Genomic DNA, 26,592 nt, shown 5'->3' with positions numbered 1-26,592 from the left:
CACCCCACTCCAGTACTCTTGCCTAGAAAATCCCATGGATGGAGGAGCCTGGTAGGCTGCAGTCCATGGGGTCCCTGAGTCGGACACGACTGAGCGACTTCACTTTCACTTTTCACTTTCATGCATTGGAGAAGGAAATGGCAACCCACTCCAGTGTTCTTGCCTGGAGAATCGCAGGGACGGGGGAGCCTGCTAGGCTGCCATCTATGGGGTCGCACAGAGTTGGACACGACTGAAGCGACTTAGCAGCAGCAGCAGCAACCTTCGGTTATGACATGGAGGAGGTCGAACATCTAAGTGTTGTAATGATAAAAAAATCCAATCATGAAGAAGAGACAAGTGGTTAACATACTTTCGGATGTTTTCTCAGCCAAGTGATTTCCTCCGATAGCACTGGCTCTCTCAGGCCTTAGGGGTGAAACGTGCCTGCTTGTTTTTCGCTGAGGCAGATAATGAGGACATAGGGGTGTCTGTACCCACAAAAGCAGCCCAGTTGACTTGCCCATCACACAACAATGACTAAGTTTTACACCTCAGAGAAACTGCTCTGTAAATCCTTTTCTTAAAAGGAGACGAGTTCAACTAATTCGATGGTGCTGTTAAAGAGAAAAGTCATAATCTGCATCTGTTATAGGAGACCTGAGCCGCCACGGCAGTTTTCTGCCCTCCGTGAAGAAGGGTTTAGAGAAACATATTCACTGTTTGCCCTGCCAAATAAGCCAGACTGGCTGTCCTGTTAGGAGAGTGGGTAATTCTGTTTACCTGTTCATCTAGTTGAAACAAGGCTGCCCATTAACATGTTAGATGTTCCTATTTGTTTAAAGCTTTAAAAAGGAAAAACAGCCCAAGGACACCCCTCCCCCCATTTCTCTACCCACCACTGAATCTAAACCTGAGAACGGGGTCCAGGCAGAACTTGAAATCTTCCTCTAGGCAGTCCTCAGGTGGGCCGGGCTTGGAAACCACTTATGCAGAACGTTTGCTCATTTCTACAAGGTGGCCTTGTACTTTGAACAAAATTTAACTTCACATCTGGTTAAACTTGTGCCTATTCTATGCCATGCCCATCAGGTGGTAGTTCCAGTTACACTTTTGGTTTTAATTGTCCCTAAATTGAAGAATTGTACTTCGAAAAGCTGTAATGTACATAGCTCATTTCCAGGAGTGGAGGATTAGGAAAAAGTTCTCTGTAGTAGGGCAATATTCCAGAGATTTCTGCTAAGGTTTATTGATTGTGAGTGAGGAAGTCCTTTTCAGGATGCGCTGAAATGAGTATTTACATAATGTGCTTTTTTTTTTAATTGACCTCATAAACAAGGTCTTAAAAGATTTTTCAGTCTCATTTGGTACAAAAAAGGTTGCATACTTTTTCTGTGGTTCTAGTATTGTAACGTGGGGACAAAAACAGTGGCAAAGAACTGGGGCCACATTGGGCCTTATCGTTTATTGTGCGCACAGCTCTTAGGAGAAGGAAACTTTTTCAGGTACAAATACCTGATGGGCACTTATCTCACAATGGCCGGAGTTCTGTTCCCTCTTCGCTTGTTAATGAGTTCTTGTTTCTCTGTGCCCTTGTGTTTAATTTATTGATCCTTTTTACAAAATCCTGAAAAATAAAAGAATGAGTTAGACCAGTTGTTCTGTATCCACACTGATTGGCAGTCATTTACGTGGCCATATCATTTTGGGGAATTTTGTCCTTAAAGTTTTCCCTGTTGAACTAAAATATCTTGGGGGGTAGATTTCAAACTGGGTTTTTAATTAAAAAAAAGTGTAAATTGTAGAAAGAGACCTAGTTAACTTCCTAATACCATAAGAACAACCATAAGAAGCACGTTCTTTGGGATACATACCAAACATGTTAAAGTGTTGTATTTTTATGATCTGTTGGGAGAAGGATACACTTATTTATGAAACTATAGAAGTGTTTTTAAACATCAGTGCCTGGCTGGACTAAGGAGTGCTTTACATTCTCTGTTTCAAAGCAGAAGGGCCTTAATGCCTAGATTTTATGGTAATCGAGTGAAAGAAAATTGTTAAAATGTTACTTGACAGAGACAACAGAAAGAGATGAGAAGATTCATTCAGCTGTTAAAATACCCCTGTCTACACAGGATAAGGCAGATATGCAACAACTGTGTTGCAAAAGCTGTTGGGAACAGCTGCCTGCTATTTCCAGATAGGATGGGGGCTCTACTGAGGGTGTGGCTTTTCTCAACCTTGTGCCCTGGTTAACAAAGGGCCTCAGAATCACAGATCTGTCAATAGTGGCCTTGAAGGTGATTGGTCTCCATGGGAGTGGGCGTTCCCTAAAATACAACTGGTATGACATGATATTTGGGGATGCAAAAATACCTTAGAAAAAAGATCAACTGTGAAAGCTCCGGACCATACAAAAGGCCAAAATAAGCCATTAAGACCAGCAGGGACTTGGATGGCTACTGCACCCAAAATACCTTCTACCCTGGGTCATTTACTAAGTGCTTAATTGTTCAGCTTCACTTTTCTCCAGGAAGGTTTCAATAAGGGAGGTGGGATCAGCCTCAGAAAATACAACGCAAATCTCACTCTCAGGACATTTGGGTCTTGTGGTGGAAGCTCACAGAGCCTGCCTACCTGGGTGAGAAAATAAGCTGGGTACCAGCCTCCTTTATGTGCGAGTCTTAAACACTTTTGAGATTATGAGGATGGAGGTTGAAAAAGGAAATGAGATGTTTACTTACCAAAAACTCTTGGTCCATAAAGTAGGGCTTTTCTGAGGATCCATCATTTGTTTCCAGATCAACAGCAAAACACAGGAAAAGTGCATCCAGCACAGTTTCAAACACAGATAAAAAACTGTGGGCTACTAAGTAGGCAAAAAAAGCAACCAAGAGCAGTGGGATTGCCCACACCTGAAGCACACGGTGGTAGTTAAATGCCATCAGTCCTCCAAAAACTGTGAAACACACCACTAACACCTGTCCAAAACAAGAGTTTGTTGAAAATATCTATAAATTGGTTAGGATATTGTAGAAAAGATTTTTGTCAGGGATAAGCAATAGTTTCATATATGTGCATATGTGGGGGTGTATATGCCTTACTATAATGAGTACTTGTCAGAAAACTGGATTCAGTAATATAGGAAGAAGAAAAAATGAAAAGCTATGATGATACCAAAAGAAACCCCAGTTAATCCGGGGAATGGGAAGAGTATATATACTTTCATTTTATCTATGCCTAATTTTTTTTATTTATGTAGATGTAATGGTACCTCAGGGCTTCCCTGGTGGCTCAGTGGTAAAGAATCTATCTGCCATTGCAGGAGGTGCAGGTTTGATTCCTGGGTCGGGAAGATTCCCTGGAGAAGGAAATGGCCACCCACTCCAGTATTCCAGCCTGCAGAATTCCCATGGACAGAGGAGCCTGGTAGGTTACAGTCCATGGGGTCACAAAACAGTCGGACTCAACTGAGCAACTAAACAACAACGGTACCTCACAAAATTTTAAGTCTGTTTTCTTTTCTTTTACTAAAAACTACAATAACCATCTTCATTAGAACAGTTTTTTTTAATACACCCTCATTTTTAAAAACAATGATGCATCAATCAATTGAGTGGATGTTCTGTAGTTAAACATGCGATTGCTTTTATCCTGGGGATTAAAGTGGATGGGCTTTCCAGTGCTGGTACAGGGATAATAGGATAATAGGCTTTTGCTATATGTAATTGCTATATTTCCAGGAAATGATTATAGGCCGTGAAGAACCTAATTCTTTACCAGACAAAATGGAACCCCCTGGAGCCTTCATTGTGCTTGGATATCCATAAACTGTCATTGTGCTTGGATATCCATAAAGATGGATGTGAATCTGCATGCCACTTCATTAAAAAAAAACCATCTGTAATTATGTGTTCCTTTTGAGAAATACAAGAAAATGAATTACTGCCTAAAGTAAAACACAAGTCTGTTATAAAAATGAAACCTCTTAATAAAAATTTTTGGAAGTAGCTATTACAAAATGTATCACCCGCAACCCTACCAAGCAAATGTAAACAATATTATCCATTTAGATACAACTACAACTTGGATTATTAGGCTGTTTTAAAAGGCATAATCAGTTTGTGCTTCTCGAGTACTGTCACACGAAAAGTCTCTGGGACCCAGCTGTGCCTTCAAATATATATGTAATTAGCACACACCTGTGAAATCCAAGCGTGTTCTGACTTGTTCCTGACGGCATTATGACAGTGATGCACTGGAGACATATGCCAAATGCCACAGGAGCACACAGTGCTAAACAAGGAGTCATGAGTCCCCGTGTTTGGCACTGGCACAAGTGGAGACTAGAGCTCATTCACTCTGGGGCCACGAGAGCCACCGGCATTCCTGTCCTTGCGGAGGCATGGCTGGAGGGGCACGGATGGCTAGCTTAGAAAAGTGAAGATGTGGAAGGAGGGTCAGGACGTCTGTCTGTGAAACTGTCTGTGAAATTCCAAGAATTTGAAAGGCAGTCAGGTGGAAGTAGGACGAAGCAAACAGGCGTGTGCAGAATTAAGCCCAGTGAGTGACAACTACACGGAGAGAGACACTAGCTGGTACAAAGAACCTTCAACCTGAGGCATGGTCAAGAAGGGGCTGGAGTACTACTTCTACTTCAGGGACTCTAACCTACAACCTGGAAAGGGGATGTTAGTTTTAGTTTGTAGGTAGGAAAGATGAGGTTTTCACAAGATGACATACAACTCCTTAGAAAAAGACGACAGCAGGAATGCAACTGGCTCCATCTGAGATATCAATAATTCTGTATATTTAGGAAATTAATGCTCTTAATAGTGTAGACATTTCATCAGGTTTTAGCACTATGCCCATACATATTTTTTTTTAATATTTATTCATTTATTTGGCTCTTCTGGGTCTTAGTTGTAGCATGTGGGATCTAGTTTCCTAACCAGGGACTGAACTCAGGTCTCCTTCATTGGGAGCATAGAGTCTTAGCCACTGGACCACCAGGGAAGTTCCAATTTTCATATATTTTTATGACAACCTCTATAAAACATTTATTCTCTGAAGTCATAGAGGCTTCATTCTAGATATGAAAAAGTGGAATCACAATGGATAATAGCTAAGAGTAAAACCAAGATTTGAATCCTGACTCAAGCTGCTGTGAAATCCTAGCCAAACTATTAAGCCCTAGTTTCTTCACCTGTAAAACAGATACTTCACAAGATTGATGATTAAATGAGAGGATGAGGCCCAGCAGAGAGTAAGCACTCAGGAAACAGTTCTCTGTCAAAGTCTTGTTGTATGGCTTAATTTTTGGATCCCAAGTTACTTTACTATTTTAGTTAAGATATCCTACCTTTCCTAGAAAAATTATGAAGTCTCCAAAGCAGTTAACAGATGTAAAATGACTTGAATTCTTGGATAAGAGTTTGAGAGCATCTTTTGCTGATGTACAAAAATCTGTCCCATTAATGGCAGTTGTAGTGTATGCATTCTGAAATAAAAGACAATAGTTAAAAACATGATGAGTTTTACTGTTTTAAAAATAATACAATGCCAGTACAGAATATTTGCAAAATAATTACTATAAACCCACTATCTCTACCCATAAAAGTCATTTCAAAGTCCCTTTCAGTCTCTGGAATATATGCACATATATTTTCACATAATTGTAGTAAATGGAAAAGAAATATTTCTGGTCAATACGGTAGATTAAGTGACAAGTGCTGCATAACTATACAGTTATGCATATACATAGCAGAGTTTGAGGGCAAAGAAGTTCAGGTACTAGACACAAAGCAGACCCTACCTGATCGGGAGCACTGAACCACAAGGACGCAGTGGGCAGGGAATCAGGTAAGGGCTGTAGGAGTGAGGGGCTGGGGTTGGACCGCTTGTGGGTAAGAAACTGCTCAGGCCCATGCCAGGAAACTGAACTGTCTGCACAACCACGGAATTTATACTCAGTCATTCAAGGAAATTGGTCAAGAAATGCAACTTCTGCCTGGGACCCCTGAAATGACTAGGGTCTGGGCAGAGGCAGAGGAAACCATATCCCCCAGGCCAGGGAATGGTGGAGCCCCACAGATCACCATACGTGAAGAAGACGAAGTGTTCGCAGGAAAAACTTACGAGGAGACTCAAGGAAATGAACAGAGCCTCCACCAAGAGAATCTGCACCTTGAGAACAATCTGAAATAAAGCATTCGAAGAAGTATGTTTAAGATGTTAAGGAGACCGAAGGAAGAGTGATCATAAAGAATGACAGGATGGTATGAAACATGAAGAGGCAGAGTAGAAGCCAAATGGGACAGAAACTCTAGAAGTGGAAAGACATACAGTTTAAATGGTGCAGTGCCATTGTTATATGTCTGACTTATGCTACATAGGAAATAAGCATCTTCATGTTTCTCCTTGACTTTTATTATTCTAATTTTTAATAAATACATTTATATCAGGAGTGTGTATATGCATGCACATATGTAGCTAGGACATATTTAAACTATTTCAAATATTTGCTATTATAAATAACTGTGCAAGGAACATCTTAATTTCATGAATTTTGGATCATTTTTTAAGGATACATTTCCAGAAATGGGATTACTAAATCGAAGAGGACAAGTGGGTGTATGTGTTCATATGAGATTTCTTGGGTCATTTTTCAAAAATACCTTTTCCTTATAACTATATGCTAATTTCAAGGCCATCTATTTACATTTCCCCTGAAATCTTTAAAATGCTACTTGCACTGCCAGTTTACAATAATTTATAACTTCCCTGCGAATATTACCTGCTTCGGTTTTGCCTTTCCTTTTGGCTTAAAGGATGAAAGTTTTATTTCATGATATAAAGCTAATCCTTCCATACACCCATTCAAAAACACTGTAAAGAAACCAACTTGGAGTCTACTGCAGTAATCCAGCCCCCAGTGGTGCACGTCTTAATCAGAGCGAGTTACAGAGGAGAAGGGGAGCAAGGCCGTGGAATTATCTTTTATTTTTTGGCTATGTATACATTGCTATATTTAAAATGGACACGCAACAAAGACTCACTGTGTGGCATATGGAACTCCATTTAATATTATATAACAACCCAAATGGGAAAAGATTTGTAAAAGAATAAGTCCATGTACATGCACAGCTGAATCGCCTTGCTGCACACCTGCATCCTAACTCACCCTCTCTTGGTAATTCCCTCTTCCCCACGGTCAACTAGAAAGGAATATTTGGTTCTCAAAGATGAAAGATTGGGTATTCACCTCCCCAGGGAAGGCACCCTGTCTGCCTCAGCAGGATATTCTCCGTCAGATATCAGATGAGGTCCCTGCAGAAGTGCCTTAATGGTATTCCACAAGAACTTTGGATTTCCGACTTACAAAAAATGCATGTAAAATTCAGTTGAAAATCTCAAACTGGCTGTTGGCAGACTTAAGTCCACTAGTTTGAGGACTTAAGTCTTCAGAAGTGATATGAAAATGCATTGCTCATTATCTGATTAAGCATCTGTGATCATATAAGATTCTCAGAGACCTCACCACCACCTCAACATCCTGAAGACATATGTGCAGGGCAGGTAGGTAAATGACAGAATCAGTCTTTTACAGACTGAAAACCAAGGTCAAAGGCATTGCCCCAAGTGCTCTGGAACATCAGGGAGCTTTTTTTTTTTTTCATTCTAACTTTCTGGATATGACACTGTCAAAAGGCTATTTTAAAAGCATGGTGCTTAAGGTAAGCACAGGCCCTCTCGGCAGGTAATCTCTGGGTCCAAGTCCCAGTCTTCAGTCTTCACCACTGCCTGGCTGTCAGTTTTGGTTGGTTTACCCTCTTGTCAGTCTTCAATGTCCTGATCTATAAAATGAATTATAGCACCTACTGCAAAGGGATGTTGGGAGGATTAAAGAACATTTTCCCTATAAAGCATTTAGCAAAGCACAGGCACATAGAAAGCATGTAATAGAGGGTGGTTATTTTCCTCCAGACCTCACCAATGATGATCTCATTTACAACTGGGAAACACAGAGGCCATTCTTTAAGCACTGAGGGGTTTGGAAAGGACCGGGGGTTTTTTCATCTGTAGGCTTTAATCCCTCACATTCGCAGGGACCCAGGAGAGACAGGACCTGCTTCCCAGATGACACCCCAGGTCCCCGCGTGATCTTGCTCAGCAGCAGGGCCACACGCCACTCGGCCTCTTTCTTTGGATTCTGTCCTCAGCCCCCACCCCTCCACGTCTCCTCTTAAACTGCAGTTCTTGGTGGTCTCCCTGTATCAGGCTGGGTATACAATTTCTGTGAAGATTTCCTTTTCCTACAGATCACAGCCTTGTAGTCAGTTTAGCACCACTGCTCATAAGCAATAAAAATAGATTTGATTCCTTGGCTAAAATAATTAAATGTTAAAATGGTACTTTCTCACACATGTGTTGACTCCACAGATCTTGGGGGCCCGTAACCATTTATCTTTTCTTTAATGTATCATGCCCTATGAAAGAGAGCATTAAAACCACTCTGACAGGGAAATTATATACATGCCTTCCTGCTGCTACTGCACCACTAGTATTTTACCACAAGGTTCAACCCTGCGTGCTGCAGAGAGACCTAGAATTAATGGCTGAATGAGGAGCTGGGGGACGGAAGAATCACTAACAATACAGGATACGGATTGAAAATTTCTGCAATTTCAGCATTAGCTAATTTGTACTTATTCTGAGAAGTGTTTCCTTGTCAGGCAACTGGAAGCTGGATGGCAGTAAGTGTCCAGTGCTGTAAGTCTTGGCTTGGAGCACTGGCATCTTCCTGGGATGACAGAACGCTAAAGTGATCTGTAGACCCTAGCAACACGTTAGGAAAGAATTGATACGATAAGGAACCGAGAATACTTTGTGTTGGTGGTCACAGTTAATCATGAGATCCTGAAACAAGAAAAAAGGAGGTAGTGGCACCAGGCTTTTATTACCAGACAAAATTCAGTGTGCATGTTTCTTTAGCATGGCTGAACAAGTGGACGTGTCTATGCCTTGAGATGGAACCCACGAAAACACAAAATCGATACAAGGAAGGTTTACCCACTTGACACCTCAACACTAGGTCCCACTGTCACTCTCTTGCCTGGGACTGAGGACCCCCTGCAGGTACAGGTGGATTCGCTTTCAGACTCTCATGGACAGTCCACCAGGGTCTGTCACAAGCTGCAGAGGAGGGGTGGGGGGGGGCTTGTATGGCTGGGAGGACTCGTGAATAATGAGCTACAACTCAAGCTCCAGTGAGAAAGCAGCATAGTGGAGTGGAAACCCAGCCAGGGGTAAGGGGAGGAGGGCACATGGAGGAGGGGAAGGGGTGGAAGATGTCATAGAACTGGCATTGGGCTGGCTTCCTACAGGGGACGGGGGTACATGGGGCCAAGGCGCAGCAGGAGACAGTGAAGTGAGACTCAGGGGTCAAGCAGAGAAGTGCGCTGGGACTCCCCCAGACCCGGACTTCAGCGGGGCTGAAGCGTCATGCTGTGGAGCAAGGGGGAGGACAGGAAGGCACAGTCTGTGCTTCTGGAAGCTCCCCCAGGCTGCCCCGTGAAGGCTCAGGGCAGATCTCTTCTCACCATCTTCTGTTGAGCCAGAAAGCCCTGCACCTCCCAAAGATCATTCTCACCAAAGCCTTTGGGGGGCCCCCAGACACCTCCACTGTGCCTCCTGGCTCTGCTTGAGTTGTACGTAATGCCCAGTTGTTAGGGGAAGCACACTGATTGAAACCGCCCACGCTGGCCAGGCACCATAGTAACCATTTGCATGAGTTGTTTTATGACAGGAGGTCCTGGTAAGGAACATGGAACTAATAAGCCTCCACCAACCAGGAGAGTTGGTGTATCCTTTTGAACGGAGGGATACACCAACATGTCCGACCACCTCCCAGAATCCTTCTCTCTGGCATCCATCTTGGCTGAACAAGGCATGCACCACCAGGAAGGACTCTGAGTCAGAATGATTGGCTAAAGACAACCCGGAAACTAAGCCCATCACCATAAAACCCGAGACTGCAAGCCACGCGGCAGAGCTGTTCTCCTGGGTTCCCTTACCCTCCTGCTCTCCGCCCAGGCGCCCTTTCCCAATAAAATCTCTTGCTTTGTCAGCACATGTGTCTCCTTGGACAATTCACTTCTGAGTGTTAGACAAGAGCCCAGTTTCAGGCCCTGGAAGGGGTCCCCCTTCCTGCCACACACTGTGACTACTCAAACTGAGCACATTGGTATCATTAGCTATCAGAAACCAGGGGCCAGCTTCCCCCAAAATGAACTCTTCTGTGGGCAGAAAATAAGAGTATGAGGAATTAAACTCATGCCAGGTACTCTGCCCCCCTCTGCCCCACTTCAAGGGATGCCTTAGGGATATGTCTGCTTGCCAGAAACCTGGAAGCAGCTTCCTAATTTGTTCCTGTGGCCTTTTTTTTTTTCTTTTGCTATCCATAGGCAGGTGTGCAACTTCTGTGTGTAAATAAATAACTGAAAACGGCAAGCACTCACAGAGTACATACTATGTGCTAGGCCTTGTTCTGTATTCCCCTGAAAACATTTAATCCTCTTAGCAACCACAAGTGGATGATGAGAACTAGAGCGCAGAGAGGTTGGGTAGCATACCCCCGACACACGCATGCAACCAACAGTGTATCACTTACAAGAAATGGACCTCTGACTCATTCAGGCCCATCAGGAAAACATTTACTTTGAGCTGTACTTTGTGCTTCCTTCCAAAAGATTCAAAATAATAAAGTGGTGCTCTCAGGAGACATATCATTAAAAAGACCCAAGGATGTGGCAGGATGGGTTAGTAGAAAGAGGCTGGGTTCCTGTTAACATTGCCTCCACAGACTGGCTCACCAGCCCTGCTGAGTAATGTCCCTTCACACTAACACCCGCTCTCAGGTTCTCGCTAGAGATGCTTCATGCCTGTACAGCACTTCAAAGTGGACCAGGCACCCTCCTGCCATCATCTTGCTTGATGCGCTTCTCACCACAACTCAGTGAAATAATCACTACGGGTATATTATTCCCATTTCAAAGAGAATTCTTATTTTTGAAGAGAAAGGAAAGAGATTAAAGTGTAATTTTAGGCAACAGAAAAGTTGGCTTATTTCTTTGATTCACTCTGAGAGTTGTCCAAGAATGTTAATTGCAGCTTTTACACAGAAAGCACATTTTCCCTCCTTAACTCAAGCCGGAAGCCAGCCCAGTCCACTCTGCATCCTTCATCCGCGAAGGGCAGCCATTAGTCCGCCTATGAAACTGAAGCGGGCCCTTCTTCTGGTGGCGGAACTGTGAACCCGAGCTTCTGTTGACTCTTCAGAAAGGTAAACAGTTTCCCTCTGCAAAGGAGGAAAGGCGTTTGCCAAAAGCCCTGCCGTGAATAGTCAGCTTTATTTCTGGAGTGCCTTCCTCACAAAATCCTGATATTTATTAACTCAAAATAAAACAAGAACTATGAAAACAAACCCGAGACACTGGATGATGAATAAATAACACTGGTGTTCATACTTTCCGAGGGACTGAAAGAAATACAGTGAAATCTGTGCCCAGAGCCGTCCTTGTCCTTTCTGGTGAGACTTGCAGGAACCATCGCAAGTGACTTTCCTCTCAGCTCCGTCTTTATCATAAACACATGCTGAGGAAGAAGGGGCACAGCCTCCGGGCCTGGCATCTGCCGCTCAGATCCGTCCAGGAGTTCACCGCTCACCAGTTACTCGAGTCCAGGGAGATGGCGAGTGGGGAAACCTGCCAGACCCTTCGGGGTTGGGAGCGGGAGGCGGGTGAGGAAGAAACTTGCCTTGGCTGGGGCCTGATACTGCCAGTAAAGCCGGGTGCTAGTATTCTTGCCTGGAGAGTTCCATGGACAGAGGAGCCTGTGGTTGCAAAGAGTCGGACACGACTGAGCAACTAACACACACACACGCACACACACACACACAGAGGCAGTGTGGTCCTGTTTGCTCCTTTAAAATGTATTTTCCTTTTGCTTATCTTTTTAGAAGAATGGCTCTATCATTTGCATGCTCGTCTTTAAAGAAAATCAATCAACATAGAGACAAACAAGGAAGCAAGAAAAAGTTACTCTGACTCCTCCCCTCAGAAATAACCATTGCTAATATCAAGTGGACTTCACCCCAGTGTTTCCCCACAAAGCTATACAGGAGGGAGACAGACAGAAGAGAGGATGGATGGGCAGGTAAGCATGGGTCTTAAAACCGGAAACAAAAAGTACTGTTCAATGAAAGCACAAATGTGAATTCGACTTTAACAAAACGAAACTGAAACTGCAGGACTAGTTGAATGTCAGACAAATGTATCTTCACACACAAGACTTCGGTTTCTAACAAAAAACAATCTTTCTAAAATTATTGTGAAAAATGTTAAGAAGTTAGAGTGCTTATTTTTTAACACCATGGCTTAAGTTTCAGCAGCACGAATGGTGAAAGATGAATCCTCCTGTTTTTTTCCTGCCTCCCGAGTTTAGTGTGTTTCGTTATTGCTGTTACCTTATCAGAAGTTTGAACATATACAGCTTCTTCCATAGTGACAGTCTTAATTACTGGGTGGCATGTACGCAGCGCAGCCACTGTCTCTGCTGCACACACTCAGCTCTGGGCCAGCTGCTCTGACTCCATCCTGCAGGGCACGGAGTAGGGGGCCGGGGGAAGCCCTCAGCTGAAACGTCCTCTCTGTGAGGCTCATGCACACTGAATGCAAAAGGAAGATGCTTTCTGCAAACCAAGAATGGCCTCCAAATAATTCTTCATCCACAGTCAAATTCAATTCATTGGTACATTTGTTCTTTCAGTAGAATGTTAGGATTAAAAGGTTATCCCAGATGCCACCCTGGAAAACCCTTTCATTTGACTAATGAGGAAGCAGAAGTCTCAAGAGGCTAAATGACCAGGCAGAGGTGACAAAAAATGGACATGAATCGGATATTCAGTCATGCCCTCTCCTCTCCCCACATCCAGAAAAAGCCAAGTCAGGCCAATGCATCTTGCTGAACTTGGCCATCACTGATATGCTAGCAGAGTTCTGCGCCCCTCCAGGGAAACCCGCCAGGACAAGGATGCAGTGCTTAGTGGTGAGCAGGCCCTGGATACAGGGCTGTGCAGCAGTGCCGCCTGCCTCCCCCAGGCCCTTAGGGAGGGCTCTCCCTGCTTCAGCCTCATCTGACCTGGAAATCATTGGTGGTGGAAAAGACGGACGCAAAGGGAAGCCTGGGCATCCATGTGGCAAAAAGTTGTGGATCTGGGCAAAGGGAAATAGAGGGGATGGGAAATACTCCTACTATTTTTTGAAGTTAGGCTTTATTAGAAAGAAGACTAAATGGATTGGCTGTCCCTGGTGAGTGAAGACCATTAATTTCCTCTCCTCCTTACTCTTACCCTTGACAGGGAACTCCAGGCAACTCGGTGAAGCTAGTAGGGCTACAGACTTGAAGTCATAGGATCCCCACATAGCAGCTAGCATCCTGGGTAAGCTCTTCAGCCTCGGCCTCAGCTTCCTCATTTGTACAGTGGCAGTAACACCTGCACTGTGTGCTTGAGAGGACAAACTTGGACCGTGTATGTACATGTTTACCAGGGTGCCTTACAGACCATAAAAAAAATGACTTCTTAGGTGGCACAGTGGTAACGAATCTGCCTGCCAATGCAGGAGACGCAAAAGACACAGGTTCGATCCCTGGGTTGGGAAGATCCCCTGGAGGAGGAAATGGCAACCCACTCCAGTATTCTTGACTGGAGAATCCCATGGATAGAGGAGCCTGGCAGACTATAGTCCATGGGGTTGCAAAGAGTTAGACACGACGGAGCAACCGTCTGAGCTGAAATGGCTATGTTTTTCACAGGCCCAAGAAGATTGGTTCTCAAGAGAATGTCAAACATCTTTGATTTGAAGCTCAGGCCCGAGGAAATGGCAAGAGGGAGATGGGGAACAGAAATGGGAATGTTTACATGTTTTCATATATTGCACACTTTGGGGGAATAATTTCTAAGTCAGGTGCATGTCCCTTTATGAACATGCTGCTGATGGGAGTGGGGCAGGCGAAGCAGCAGTTGACCTGCGAGGCCTGCTGACAGAGAGCCTGGTAATCGATTGAGAGGTTGCTGTGGGTAATCACTGTTCTGTGCATGCTTGGCCCAGCATGCAGTGGAAACTCTCTTATAAGAAAAATGCTTCTGTTTAAAGACACTGGCTGTAATAACAGATCTCTTCTTCCTGAAGCTCCAAAGACTACTTGCTCTTCCATTCTGGCCTCCTCTAACCACTAGCACTTCTGCTCAGAAAGCAGATTCCCTTACAGTCAGTCCTAGGTGTTGTCAGGGCAGCTCCAACAAGCGAGGGCACCTCTTATGAGCTGGCATTTTTCTTTATTGTCTCCCTGATATTCCTAGCAGATGCTCTAGGCTATAAGAAGGCAGCACAAACCAGGGCTGGTGCTGAGAAAGCAGGGGCTCATCCTCCCATCCAAAGACACGTATGGAGGGTGTGCCTCTGCTGGGCACTGGGCACCGAGCCAGGCTGACAGGTTTGTGTTCTTGAACCTCACGAAGTTTCTTTATTGCTGCCTTAATGGAGGCAAGATGTTGGCAGGGCCAACAGTCCCTGAGGGCCCTTCTTGCCCTCACCAAGATGCTTCCTGATGAAGTCATCCGGCCTCAGCTGTCTCACTCCTTGGATGAATGCAAGTCTAGCAAATGCTTCTCCCTGCCCCACCCCTGTGCCAGCTGAGGCCTCCTGGACAACGCAAAAGGAGGGAGAAGAGTTTCAAAGACTGGATCCACTTGACAAAACTTTAAGGAATTTTCTAGCCCTGCCTAGATGAAAATGCTAACCGTGCCAAAATGCTCTTAGTCACTTCCTCTCCTATTCTTCACGGACCTCGTTTCTGCAGTGTTGGTAGAGATGAACCCTTAAATGGAAGGAGGACTGTCTAGCGGTCCCCAGTGTGTGTGATGGTTCACTCTGCTCTCACGACTTCTGTTTCTCTTCCTGCATCTGTTTTCTCATTTTTGGTCTGTCTGCCTCATTCCCACAGGACTCAATCTGTGGCTCATTCCCCCAGGTGAGGGGAGGGAGCTGGGGGTAGGGTACTAAGCAGACACTCAGTGTGAAATTCTCACTGGCTTTTGATTTCCAAAATTTTAGCTCTCTAAACCTTTCCTACCGGTGAAGAAGGTGAAGGAAGGGGGTTCCCAACATGACCCCAGTGTCTGGGAACAAAAGGTGGGCGTGGTCTTCCTCTATCCCCCAGTTAGAAAATGAGACCCCATTGAACTGGGGAAGGAGAGGGAGAGATCTGTGGGTTCCAAACACATGTCCAGGTCTGCCTTTTTTTTTTTTTTAACAGAGCATGGTGAAGTGGCAGGACTCTAAATGGAAGTGTCCATCCCTAGGGTCTGGGTTTGCTGGGTGGGAGGGGGTTTCAGAGACCTGGGGCTTTCACAACTAAAATCAGAACAATCTCAGGCAAAGCAAAAGGGTTGGTTACCCTACCCACAGGCACATCTAGGCAGATAGAGCCATAAATGGCCTTCCAGAAGACTCCTGCTTCCCCAGCAGGGCCTGAAGGAGCCATGAGGATAGGAGGATGTATGTCTCAATGGCAAGCTGTGTGTACTAATGCCCCGGGCTACCTGATACTTTGTATAACACCATGGAGGGATAGCCCAAGAACAATGGATTAGACTTTCTGCCAGTTCAGTGGAATGGGAGTTCACAGCCAGAAATGAGGTTGAGAGTCATGATATAATATTTCTTGCACATCTGAGATTGTGGTTGTGGTTCACACCCGTGTGGAAGTCAGTCAAAGCTGAGACTCACATGGTGGCAGCAGCAGCCTGGAACACCATCAGGCTCTAGCTTATAGCAGAATGTGAGATCAGTACCTGCCACATCAAAGTGGCTTTTACTCCCTCCACCACTGTGACGCACACCACCTTCCTCTTTAAAAAAAAAAAAATTATGAATGCATTCTCTAGTCTCTGGCCAACAATCAACACCTTCTCCCAACAGGTCTAATGCCTAAGACAAAAACAGTTGGGGAGCGACAGCCCCTTAGAAGGGTATGGCAGTGAGGAGGCGAGGGCGTGTCTTCAGAGGTGGGCAGTCTGAGCCTCGGACAACAACTCTGTTCCAGAAGCAGATGCAGATAAAGAGAAATGACATGAAGACACCTGCTCTCCATCATGAGGAAGATTAGATTTGAGGTAAGAGCTAGTTGATGGTTTAATTTCATTTCCCACACTAAATGAATTTGGGAAATGTCAAAGCTAATCTATAATCTTTCTGTTTCTTAAGCACTTAGGATAATGTTGCAAACTTGGATTGTGAAGTTCTGTCTTCCAACTGAACCATCCCCCTGCCTGGCCCCGACCCGGGCCACCATCACAGATGCTGACCCAGCCTCAATTGTAGGTGTGGTACCCACAACAGGCACTAGACTGCGGGTGTGAAGAACACAGGAGGAGTCAACAGGCGACTGCCTCCACCTCAGGTCAAACACTGTTCACTGGAGCTCAGTGTTTGCACAGGTCACCTGCTTCCTTATTTATAGGAAAATTGGATTTTGCTGACTCAAAAGTCAGTTTCCATAGATCAAAGTTAAAACCACAGGCCACCTCCCTCAGCATTTTTGCAGCATACCTAGAACATGCCAAGACGGGAAGGGACTAAGAGCGATAAGGCACATGTCCTGAGAGTTTGGAGGGAAGGGCAGAGCACAGTCTGGCTCAGCACTTTGGGATCCACCTGCCCCTGGGAACACACCTTCTCAGCTTATTCACTGAGTTTACAGGGGAGACTTCAGGAGCTGGGATACGCTGTTGGCTCGACCTGGGAAGAGAATGGTTTGGTCTCTTCGTTTCAAGGGTGAAACATTAATCACCTGCTTTTACAATGCACTTTCTACCCCAGGCATTAGATATTCAAGGTGGTATTTTTAATCTTCATCTGCTGTCTCTCGGATCTCTCTGTTCAGAACTTTATTAGGAAGAGGGGGTGACTTATTAGGTCCCCAAAACCTTAACACTCAACTCTTGTACTTTCCTTCTGTGTAACCTGGAGCCTCTTGATCAAAGCGAAAAAGGAGAGAGTGAAAAAGTTGGCTTAAAACACAACATTCAGAAAACTAAGATCATGGCATCTTGTCCCATCACTTCATGGCAAATAGATGGGGAAACAGTGGAAACAGTGACAGACTTTATTTTCTTGGGCTCTAAAATCTCTGCAGATGGTGACTGCAGGCATGAAATTAAAAAACGCTTGCTCCTTGGAAGAAAAGTTCTGACCAACCTAGACAGCTTGTTAAAAAGAAGAGACATTACTTTGCCAACAAAAGTCTGTCTAATCAAGCTACAGCTTTTCCAGTAGTTGTGTGTGGGTGTGAGAGTTGAACTGTACAGAAAGCTGGGCACCGAAGAATTGATGGTTTTGAACTGCAGTGTTGGAGAAGACTCTTGAGAGTCCCTTGGACAGCTAGGAGATCCAACCAGTCCATCCTAAAGGAAATCAGTCCTGAATATTCATTGGAAAAATTAATGCTGAAGCTGAAACTCCAATACTTTGGCCACCTGATGTGAAGAACTGACTCATTGGAGAAGACCCTGATGCTGGGAAAGATTGAAGGCAGGAGGAGAAGGGGACGACAGAGAATGAAATGGTTGGATGGCACCACCGACTCAATGGACACGAGTTTGAGTAAACTCCGGGAGTTGGTGATGGACAGGGCAGCGTGGCGTGCTGCCATTCTTGGGGTAGCAAAGAGTCGGACACAACTGAGTGACTGAACTGAACTGAACCTGGAGCAAGTTGCTACTTAACCTCTCTGAATCTGTGTCATCTTCTACTAGAAAAAGAAAAAGGGTGATAACTGTACCTTTCTCACAGGATTATTTGTGAAGATGAAGGGAGTTAATACATGTGAAGCAGTTACAGCTTGGTGCTTGGCACACATAGTGCCTGATAATTGGGAGGTATTCCTGTCTTGAGGAGCTGCACACCTTGTGTGTATGTGTGTGTGCACATGTGTGTGTGCACATGTGTGTGTGTTCAGTCGTGTCTAATTCTTTGTGACTCCATGGAGAGTAGCCTGCTAGGCTTGTCTATCCATGGAATTCTTCAGGCAAGAATACTGGAGTGAGTTGCCATCTCCTCCTCCAGGGGATGTTCCCAACACAGGGATAGAACCCGTGTCTTCTGCATTGTCAGGTGGATTCTTTACCACTGAGCCACCTGGGAAATTGCTGCACACCTTGGAGGGAGCTCAATAGTTGTGTCCCAGGAGCATTTTCTGATTAGCTGAGGGCTCCCAACATAACTCACCCTTCCTTCCCTATAAGAAAGCCATCATTCATTCAATGAACAGTAAGTGCTTCTCTGAGAAGGTAGAAGAATTTCAAGTCAGGAAAGACAGATGGCAACTGTGTACTGGGCCTTTCCCCAGAAGGACGAGAGGCTGTGGAGGCCCACTTGGGGCAGAAGGCGTTAGGGCCACACCCTCTTGATGTCTGAGCCTTGCAACACACCCAGAGCAGGTGGGAGCTGGGCTCCAGCAAGCCTGCTCCCCAGAAAGCCACATAAAGCCAGGGTCCTCAGTCCAGCAGGTTCTGAGCTACACACCAGGAAACATGAGGATACAGTCAGTTTTCTCCCAGACAGTCTGGGGCCTCTGATAGATAGGTGTCTCAATTCCTTTCTATCTAAAGTCAGGACAGTAGCATTTAGCACAAAACAGCTGGGCTGTGAGGATTACCATTGTCTATAAATGGGCTTTAATGTAAATGATCATATTGACACACGTGTGTGTTTCCTTCTACCCCATGCTCACACAGAGGCATCTCTCCAGGGCTCTCGCCGTCAGCTGGCCACCCCAGAATAGCTCTAAGCCAGGCGGCGGGGGTGGCAGGATTCGGAACCGCCACTGTCATGGAAAGGACAGCTGTCTGGATGCTCTGTGATGAGGCAATGTCAACTACTCCAAGAACCACGTCCTCTTAAGAACCTTTACGTCATTTTCATAATCAACCTGGAGGAATTGCACAATATTCATCACTTTTCTTTTCTGAGCTGCACATGCTGCTCTAGGGAGAAGAGAGGAGTCCCTGGAGGTTTGCCAGCTGGCTAAGGATGAGCCAAAACCAGACACAGAAAAGTCACCGAGTGCCTTCGCTCTTGATGGACTGTGAGAAAGAGAAGCATTGCAATCGAGCTAACTTCAAGGGAGGTGGGGGGCGGGGAGAGAAGGTTTTTGGGGTTTTACAGAGTTAAGTCTGCCACAAAGCCTTAGATGACAAAGACCAACTTTCTGTGCCCTGAAAGACAAGCAGTGGCAGGCAGTGTGGGCTGGGGTATGAAGTAGGGAGGGGAGAGATGTGTATGTCTGCCAGGTAGCAGCAAGTTTTTTTCCGTACTGGATTCGACAGGATTATCTGGAGTTCTTCTGGCCAGTATATTTGTTAGTCAGAAGTCAGGAAGGGCATTTCCAGTCAAATGCTAAGAGGCAATAATCTCTGCATGCATTTCTTGATATTTCATATCTAGACAGACGTCACAGTAAAGTGGCTGGCAGCTTGATGGGCTGCATTAAGGCAGGTCTGAGTCACCCCATCCTCTCAAGTTGCTGACCAGGAGATACAGCAGAGAATCACCCAGCTACCCTGCATAGTGGCCCACAGTAGAAATGGGGGGTAAAAGCTTCTGGACACTATCCTCCGCTGTTAAGAATGACTGAAGTGACTGGCATTTTACCGGCATCTGGTCACCAGTTGGATGTATTTGTTGCTGTCATTACAGCAGCGGTGTTGGGAGATTTGCCATAAGGGGATGAAGATAGCGGTTCACTCACATCCTCAGTCCACTTGACAAGATTCTGGAGGCCTGAGATCCAGGCAACATAAAGCGTCACCCACTTTGTGATCCCAGGGTAAGTCCTCACCATAGATAAGAATAACCATATGAAAAAAAAGATTCAGGACTTTCCTGGTGGTCCAGTGGCTAAGACGCCATGCTCCCATGCAGGGGTCCTGGGTACTAGAACTGGTCAGGGAACTAGATTCCACATGCTGCAACTAAGACCCGGTGCAGCTGAATAAGTAAATAAATAAATATTAGAAAGAAAAAGATCTTGCCATTCTGGACACAATGGGAAGACACACAGTTCAGGTTTTCCAGCCTGCCCCACATTCCACACAAACCATGTCACAGATGCAATGTGGTAACATGGTGCCTGTGTGCCCGAGCTCTCAGCAAGCCACCAGGACAAGGCTGAGCACACCTAGTGAGGACCTCAGGTCATTTAAACTGACCGTCTTCTTCTGCAGAAGCTCAGTGAGGTGGAGGGATTCACCCAAGTTCCACCAAGAAGGCAGAAACCAACTGCTGCCATACTTGGCTAGGGGCTGCCTTTACTTAAGAGCTCCTCCCAGGAGACAGGTTGGAAATCGTTTTCAAACCTGTTTGACCTCAGCCCATAGCTCACTTTCTACAGCCATTCCCACTTTTCTGGAAGAGCAAAGAATTGAAAAGGAAGGCAATGCTCAACATGATAAACATACAATGCATTTAACAACAGCCAAATACTCAACAGAAATGAAGTGGGAAACAAGTAGGACTGTAGTTGAACAACACAGCCAAACCAAGGGGACTCCGGTGGTACCCACAGTAAAGGTTCCTTCCCCAGTCTGCAAAATCCCAACTCTGCCTGGGCTCACTCACAAGCCTTGAATGCTCATCAGGCTTCACTTTAGCAGTCAGACATCTCAACAGAATTATGAATTTGAGACCTCAGGAAATTAAATAAAACACCACTTGATTCCCAAATGACACACTTCAATAAGCTTTAAGGTGGTTCAGCAGTAAAGAATCTGCCTGCAATTCAGGAGACGGGGGTTTGATCCCTGGGTTGGGAAGATCTCCTGAAGAAGTGTGTGGCAATCCACTCCAGCATTATTATTTTTTTTTAATCCACTCCAGTATTCTTGCCTGGGAAATCCCGCAGACAGAAGAGCCTGGTGGGCTATGGTCCACAGGGTCCCAAACAGCTGGACACAACTGAGTGACCGACCATGCATGTGCAAACATACCAGGCACTTTACTGACTGGTAAAAAGCCTTTAGTCATAACGTGAAAACAAAAATCCATGAAATCCTACCATTTGGTAAGAACTGAAGAGAGAACATTCTGGAACATTTTGGTTCCAAAACCAGTGAGCCCGCCAGTTGGTGTCAAACCTAGAGGAGCACTGATGTAAAGCCACCATCAGCACTAGTTCAGATGTCTGTATCCTCCCTGAACAAAATGTGCACTCAGGATGGCATTTCCATGGGGAGCCACGTGTAGACCATAAGGATAAGGGGCAGGCCTCCTGCTGATGGGCTAGCCTGCAAGGTCCCACCTGGGGATTTCTCAGCTGGGCTCCTGCAAAGTGCTGGAAGGAAGGGGGAGGCTGCAGGATCTCATCTGAAAACCTCTGAGAACAGCCTGGCCAGTCGGCCTCCCAGCAGCTCTGACACAGGCATGACTGAGGGGAGGAGGTGGGCTTAGACCACCCCGACTGGCCTTTTCTGGGTTTATAATTGCCTGATCCAGCCCCCAACCTTTTCATTGTTCCCACACCTTTCCTGTCCTCCTCCACAAAAATCTGCCTGAAATCAGCCTTGCTTCACAGCCAGTCTGGACTCTGGCTCAGGCAGGCACTCAAGAGACCCGCCCTAGACAGTGGCTGTGACTCCCTCTCTGGCTGTTCAAAATGCACAGTGTTCTGGGCTTGGGTCCCAGGGGCAACATGGATATGGCTTCAACTCCTAGTTCCGCCACTAACTAACTACAGGCCCTTGCTAAGCCTCGGTTTCCTCATCTATATGTTGGAGATAACTATTTCAAGGGGCTGCAGTGAAAACTCACAGTTGATTTACTGCGGGAAAGTGCTGAGCACCCAGCTAGCCATACAGTGGGGGTCAAGGGCATGCATTGTGGGCTCAGGCGTGTCCAACTCTTGGTGACCCCATGGACTGTAGCCTGCCATGGAATTTTCCAGGCAAGAATACTGGAGCAGTTGTCCTGTCCTACTCCAGGGTATCTTCCCAAACCAGGGATTGAACCTGTGTCTCTTGCACCTCCTGTATTGGCATGCGGATTCTTTACCACTGCGCCACCTGGGAAGCCTGTGAGTGCCAAAAAGCCGTGGCTACTGTTGTTGCTATCAGCTGTGACCTCCAGTGGTGCTCTATGCTCATGCCTGACAAATCCCACCTCTTCAGTGCAACCTCTCCTAATCATCAAGTCAAAGCACCTCCCCATACCAAGACTCCCTTTCCTGAACTTCAAAGACCTCATTCCAGCACATACAGTTATATATATATCTCAAGCAAGTGTCTCGCAGTCTCCCCCATTCCCCACATTAGTTTTTCTGCTCCCTGAAGCCCTGTCTTGCTTTATATTGACTCTGTTTCATCACAGTCCCTTTCTTGTTATACCTTAATGGTTTGAATACAGCATAAATAAATAGATGTTGGATAAATAAATGTGTGAGGTGTACACACACTTGGGATTTACAACGTAGAGAGGCAAGTAATGAGAAATGATGAGATGTGGAATTTCATTCCCTACCCTGCAGGTGAATTACCTGGTACTCTTAGGCTGAGTATCGACAAAATGCAGCAACTGCCACTAGCCTCCCTCCCAGGGCCGTGCAAGACGGATTAGGCTTTTAAGCAGCAAAGCTGAAACACAGCCCGCTCCTTGATGTTAAGTAAAGAAGAGCATCTGGGTTCTGATGGTAACAAATGGATCTCATTCTCCTCTAGCATTTCCCGGCTCTTTCTGCACAAAACTAGCAAAATTTAAAAAAAAAAAAAAAAAGCCTCAATTCTTTTAAATCGGATTTCCAGAGGAAAATCTTTTCCTAGCAACTCATTCCAGTGCCAGGAAATTTTTCAAAGGCTAATCTAAATTCCTTCTCTCTCCCTTTCCTTTGTCCACTGCCAAATGAGATCGACAATAGCTCTGGCCACGACTCCACAACAATCATCTTTATTCTTACAAATCTTTTTTTTTTTTCTTACCATGCTGCATGGCATATGGGATCTTGGTTCCCCAATCAGGGATCAAAGCCGTACCCCCTGCATTGGAAGCAGAATCTAAACCACTGGACTGCCAGGGAAGTCCCTACAAATCTTCACTTCACTCTGCTTTCCAGGAGTTGTTTGGACGACAGGTGACCTTTTCCCTCCTCATCAGTATTCACATTGCTTCTTTCTCTTTTATTCTTCCTCCTCTTCTGTCTCAATCTCCTAAACCTGAGGCTTCCCAGCAGTGCCCACATCACCTGGCAGCGCCCAGTCCTATAGGAGTCACCCCACGTTAAAGTTGCTCTAGGGACCTCCCCTGTGGTCCAGGGGCCAAGACTCTGAGTTCCCAATTCAGGGGGCCTGGGTTCCACCCCTGCTTAGGGATATAGATCCCATGTGCTGTAACTAAACAGTTCGAGTGCCACAACTAAAGATCCCACATGCCACAACAAAGACTGAATATCCCATAGCCAAATAAGTGAATGAAAAAAAAAATATATATATATACACACACATTTTTTTAAAAAAGTTGCTCTGGCAGCTGGTTTAGGCCCAGGCACAATGCGCTGGCACCAAGATCAAAATTCAAAGACCTATCCCTGTTTGCAACACTGATTCACCATGAGCTGGATCCTTGAGGCTAGCTGAGTCTTTTTTGTGATTCAGGGACAATCATTCCCATTGTACGTCTGTTAAAAGGATTTCAACAATTTATAATAATTATACTGTGATTAATACTAACACTATTTATGATTTTGGAAACATTTTGAACTCCCAAAAGTAAAGGTACAGGGTTAATATAAGATGCTGAAATGTCAGAATGCAGAAAGTACATCCTTTAGGATAAGAGGGCAGATAAAACAAGCAAGAACATAGTCTGAGACAGTGGCTTTCAAGTCTCTTCAAGAAGCAGAGCCTGTCTTTAAAGGAAACCTTCAGTGGAATCCCACTTCTCAACCAGATAAAAGTGGGGCTGCTCTGGTTGGAGGCAGGGGTGGGAGGTGGTGATGCTGATATGAGCCCAGAGCCCATCCTTCCTCCTTCTCACCCATTTCTCTCCTCTCTTGAAGTGGTGGTCCCTGCAGTATCCACAGAGCCCCAGGGGTCTATGAAGCAGTGAAAGAGGGACATGCAGAGAACCTGAATTTCCTAATACTGTGAGGGAACAGCAACTCAGCGTTAGGGCCCTAAGGACCATGTGGCCAACATATTGATATATCAAAGTTCCACTGCTTTTGTCTTTCCAGTCTGTCTGTATGTATCTTAGCTTGATTTTCATGTATATATATTTTATCACAGTATATATTTGTAATGCATCTCAATAGCATCTTCATAGAATAAGTTGGTATCTGGATGTGTACAGAGAATTCTAGGGGAGAGAGGCTGGTACATTACACTGTGACAAGACATTCACAGGGTCTGGCTTGACTTGCTACGGGACCTACCATTCTGAAAGGTGCAATAGTATTTTACGGTGCTTTATACATGCTTGCTTGAAGTGATCCAAGTGAAAGCTAAACACACTCTAAAATGTATGCCAAGAGTCTTAAGAAGAGCCTTAAATATAGGGCTTTACTATAAGAAGACTACAATCTCCCCCGAATAATGAAAGGTATTCTTAATACCATTTATAAGACATTAAACATAGATGGCCTAATTAGTCCCTTTACTTCTACTTGTACAGTTATAGGAAGAGGGGCAAAAATAAGAAGTATTTTTCTAAGCGAGTACTGTGAACATTTAAATTATAAAACAGCCTGCTGACTTACAAAAATACTGCTTTGTGTAAATTTGACTAAGGGTTATTAAAATTTCCTAAATTATCGACAGAAAAATAAAATACATATCTAATTTTCCACTGGTTTGAAAGACTCAGGAGGAAAAAAAATCTGAAAATCAAACAATCACAGTATATAATTTTTCTGATTTTTAAAGGAATATTTATAGCTTGAAAGTGAAAGGCTTGTGAAATATATAAACATTAAGGAGGCAGTCCTTTTCCTATTTCAGGAAAATTATAGTTCTTGGAGAAGACATTGAAAATTTGCTCTCAGTTGATACATATGCATTGTATTAGAGTTTCTAAAGCCTCCTCCTCTTTTTTTTTTTTTTTTTGAAAGAGAGACACATTTCTTTCAGAATTTGAAGACTTGTATTAGGTTCTAAGGTAAAGGACTGCAGACAACAGCCAAGGAACCAGATCCATCCATCCAGCTCCGCTTCCCTCAGGACAGAGCTAAGAGTAATTTTCACATGTTAAAAAGTTGGAGAAATTCAAAATAAGGAGAATACGTCTTGATACATAAAAAATATAAAATTCAGATTTCAGGCACCTCCCTGGTGATCCAGCAGTTAAGAATCTACCTTCCAATGCAGGGGATGTGGGTTTAATCCCCGGTGGAGGAACTAAGATTCCACATGCTGCAGGGCAACTAAGCCCTCGCACTACAACAAAGACACAGGGGAGCAAAAACAAAAAATAAAATTCAGATTTCAGTGCCCATAAGTTCTGCTAGAACACACTCAGGCCCACCCAGTTACATCCTGTCTGTGGTTGCTTTTCTGCTGCGGCAGCAGAGCTGAGTACCTGTGACCGAGACCCAAATGACCCAAAACCTGAAAACTTTCACACAGTCTGGCCTTTACAGTCTGGCTAACCCCTGGCCTAAGAGACAGTGCCCACTGACAGGCCCTCACCCCGCGTGTCCCCGGCGCAGGAGACGCACCTGGTTGAGGTGGCGCAAGCCCTTGTCGAGACACCAGAAGCAGCAGCAGCAGCACTGGGACACGCACCTTGACAAGGCACCGTCCTGCTGGGTCAGGTTCAGAAAGAAAGGAACAGTGTCACCAACAGCACAGGAAAGAGGCAAACAGAAGTGTCTTCTGTTCCTACTTGGAGATCTGTGTCCCTGGAGAAGCATCACAGCAATTCTCATGGGTACAGGAGTTCTTCTATTCTGTGTATGCTACTGCTACTACTAATTACTATCATTACTATACTGATGAGCAAGGGTTCTCTTCTGTGGGCTTACCTGTTAGGAGTGCTGTTGAGTTCAGCAGAAAGGGAAATGGATTAGCTTGTTTTTACTAGCAAAGGTGAACCAGACCTTTTGGTTCTAGTAAAAAAAAAAAAAAAAAACCTATCTTCCTTCATCTTTTCCTAAGCGTCTTCAATCATAAACTCTGCTTTTTAAAACCATAGTTTATATTCATGAGAAATTCACATCCCACAGACAATAAAACTAATGCATTGTAGTTATGCGTCCACACACACACACACAAAATCAGGTTTAATTTTTTGGAAATACATCCCATATTAAGACTTTCAAGGTTAAATTTTGGGGGATAAATTAGTCCTTTGAAATATAACTTGAACTTGTGTATAACTCAAGAATGGATGAATTAATAAAACTTATTGGGGGAAGGGGTGATTAAATGTATCTTACTGCCCAGACTGGGGTGGGGGTGGAGGAAATCCCTGAAAACAATCCTGAAATAGTTTTCTATTAGGACCCCAG

General features: G+C 44.8%; 1 protein-coding gene across 1 annotated transcript in view; it reads right to left on the bottom strand.

Annotated features, from left to right (window-relative positions):
• Nucleotides 434-26,592, bottom strand: part of SLC44A3 (solute carrier family 44 member 3) — an 84,334-nt gene continuing 58,175 nt past the window's right edge. Inside the window, 4 exon segments of the mRNA XM_018045792.1 lie at nt 434-1,606; nt 2,724-2,960; nt 5,342-5,479; nt 25,801-25,887. Coding sequence (XP_017901281.1) covers nt 1,511-1,606; nt 2,724-2,960; nt 5,342-5,479; nt 25,801-25,887 — 558 coding nt within the window. The 3' untranslated portion in view covers nt 434-1,510.

Source organism: Capra hircus, chromosome 3, assembly GCF_001704415.2.
Source record: "Capra hircus breed San Clemente chromosome 3, ASM170441v1, whole genome shotgun sequence".
Classification (NCBI taxonomy): domain Eukaryota; kingdom Metazoa; phylum Chordata; class Mammalia; order Artiodactyla; family Bovidae; genus Capra; species Capra hircus.
The sequence above is the reverse complement of the archived record's forward strand: the minus strand, read 5'-3'. Positions and strand labels throughout refer to the sequence as shown.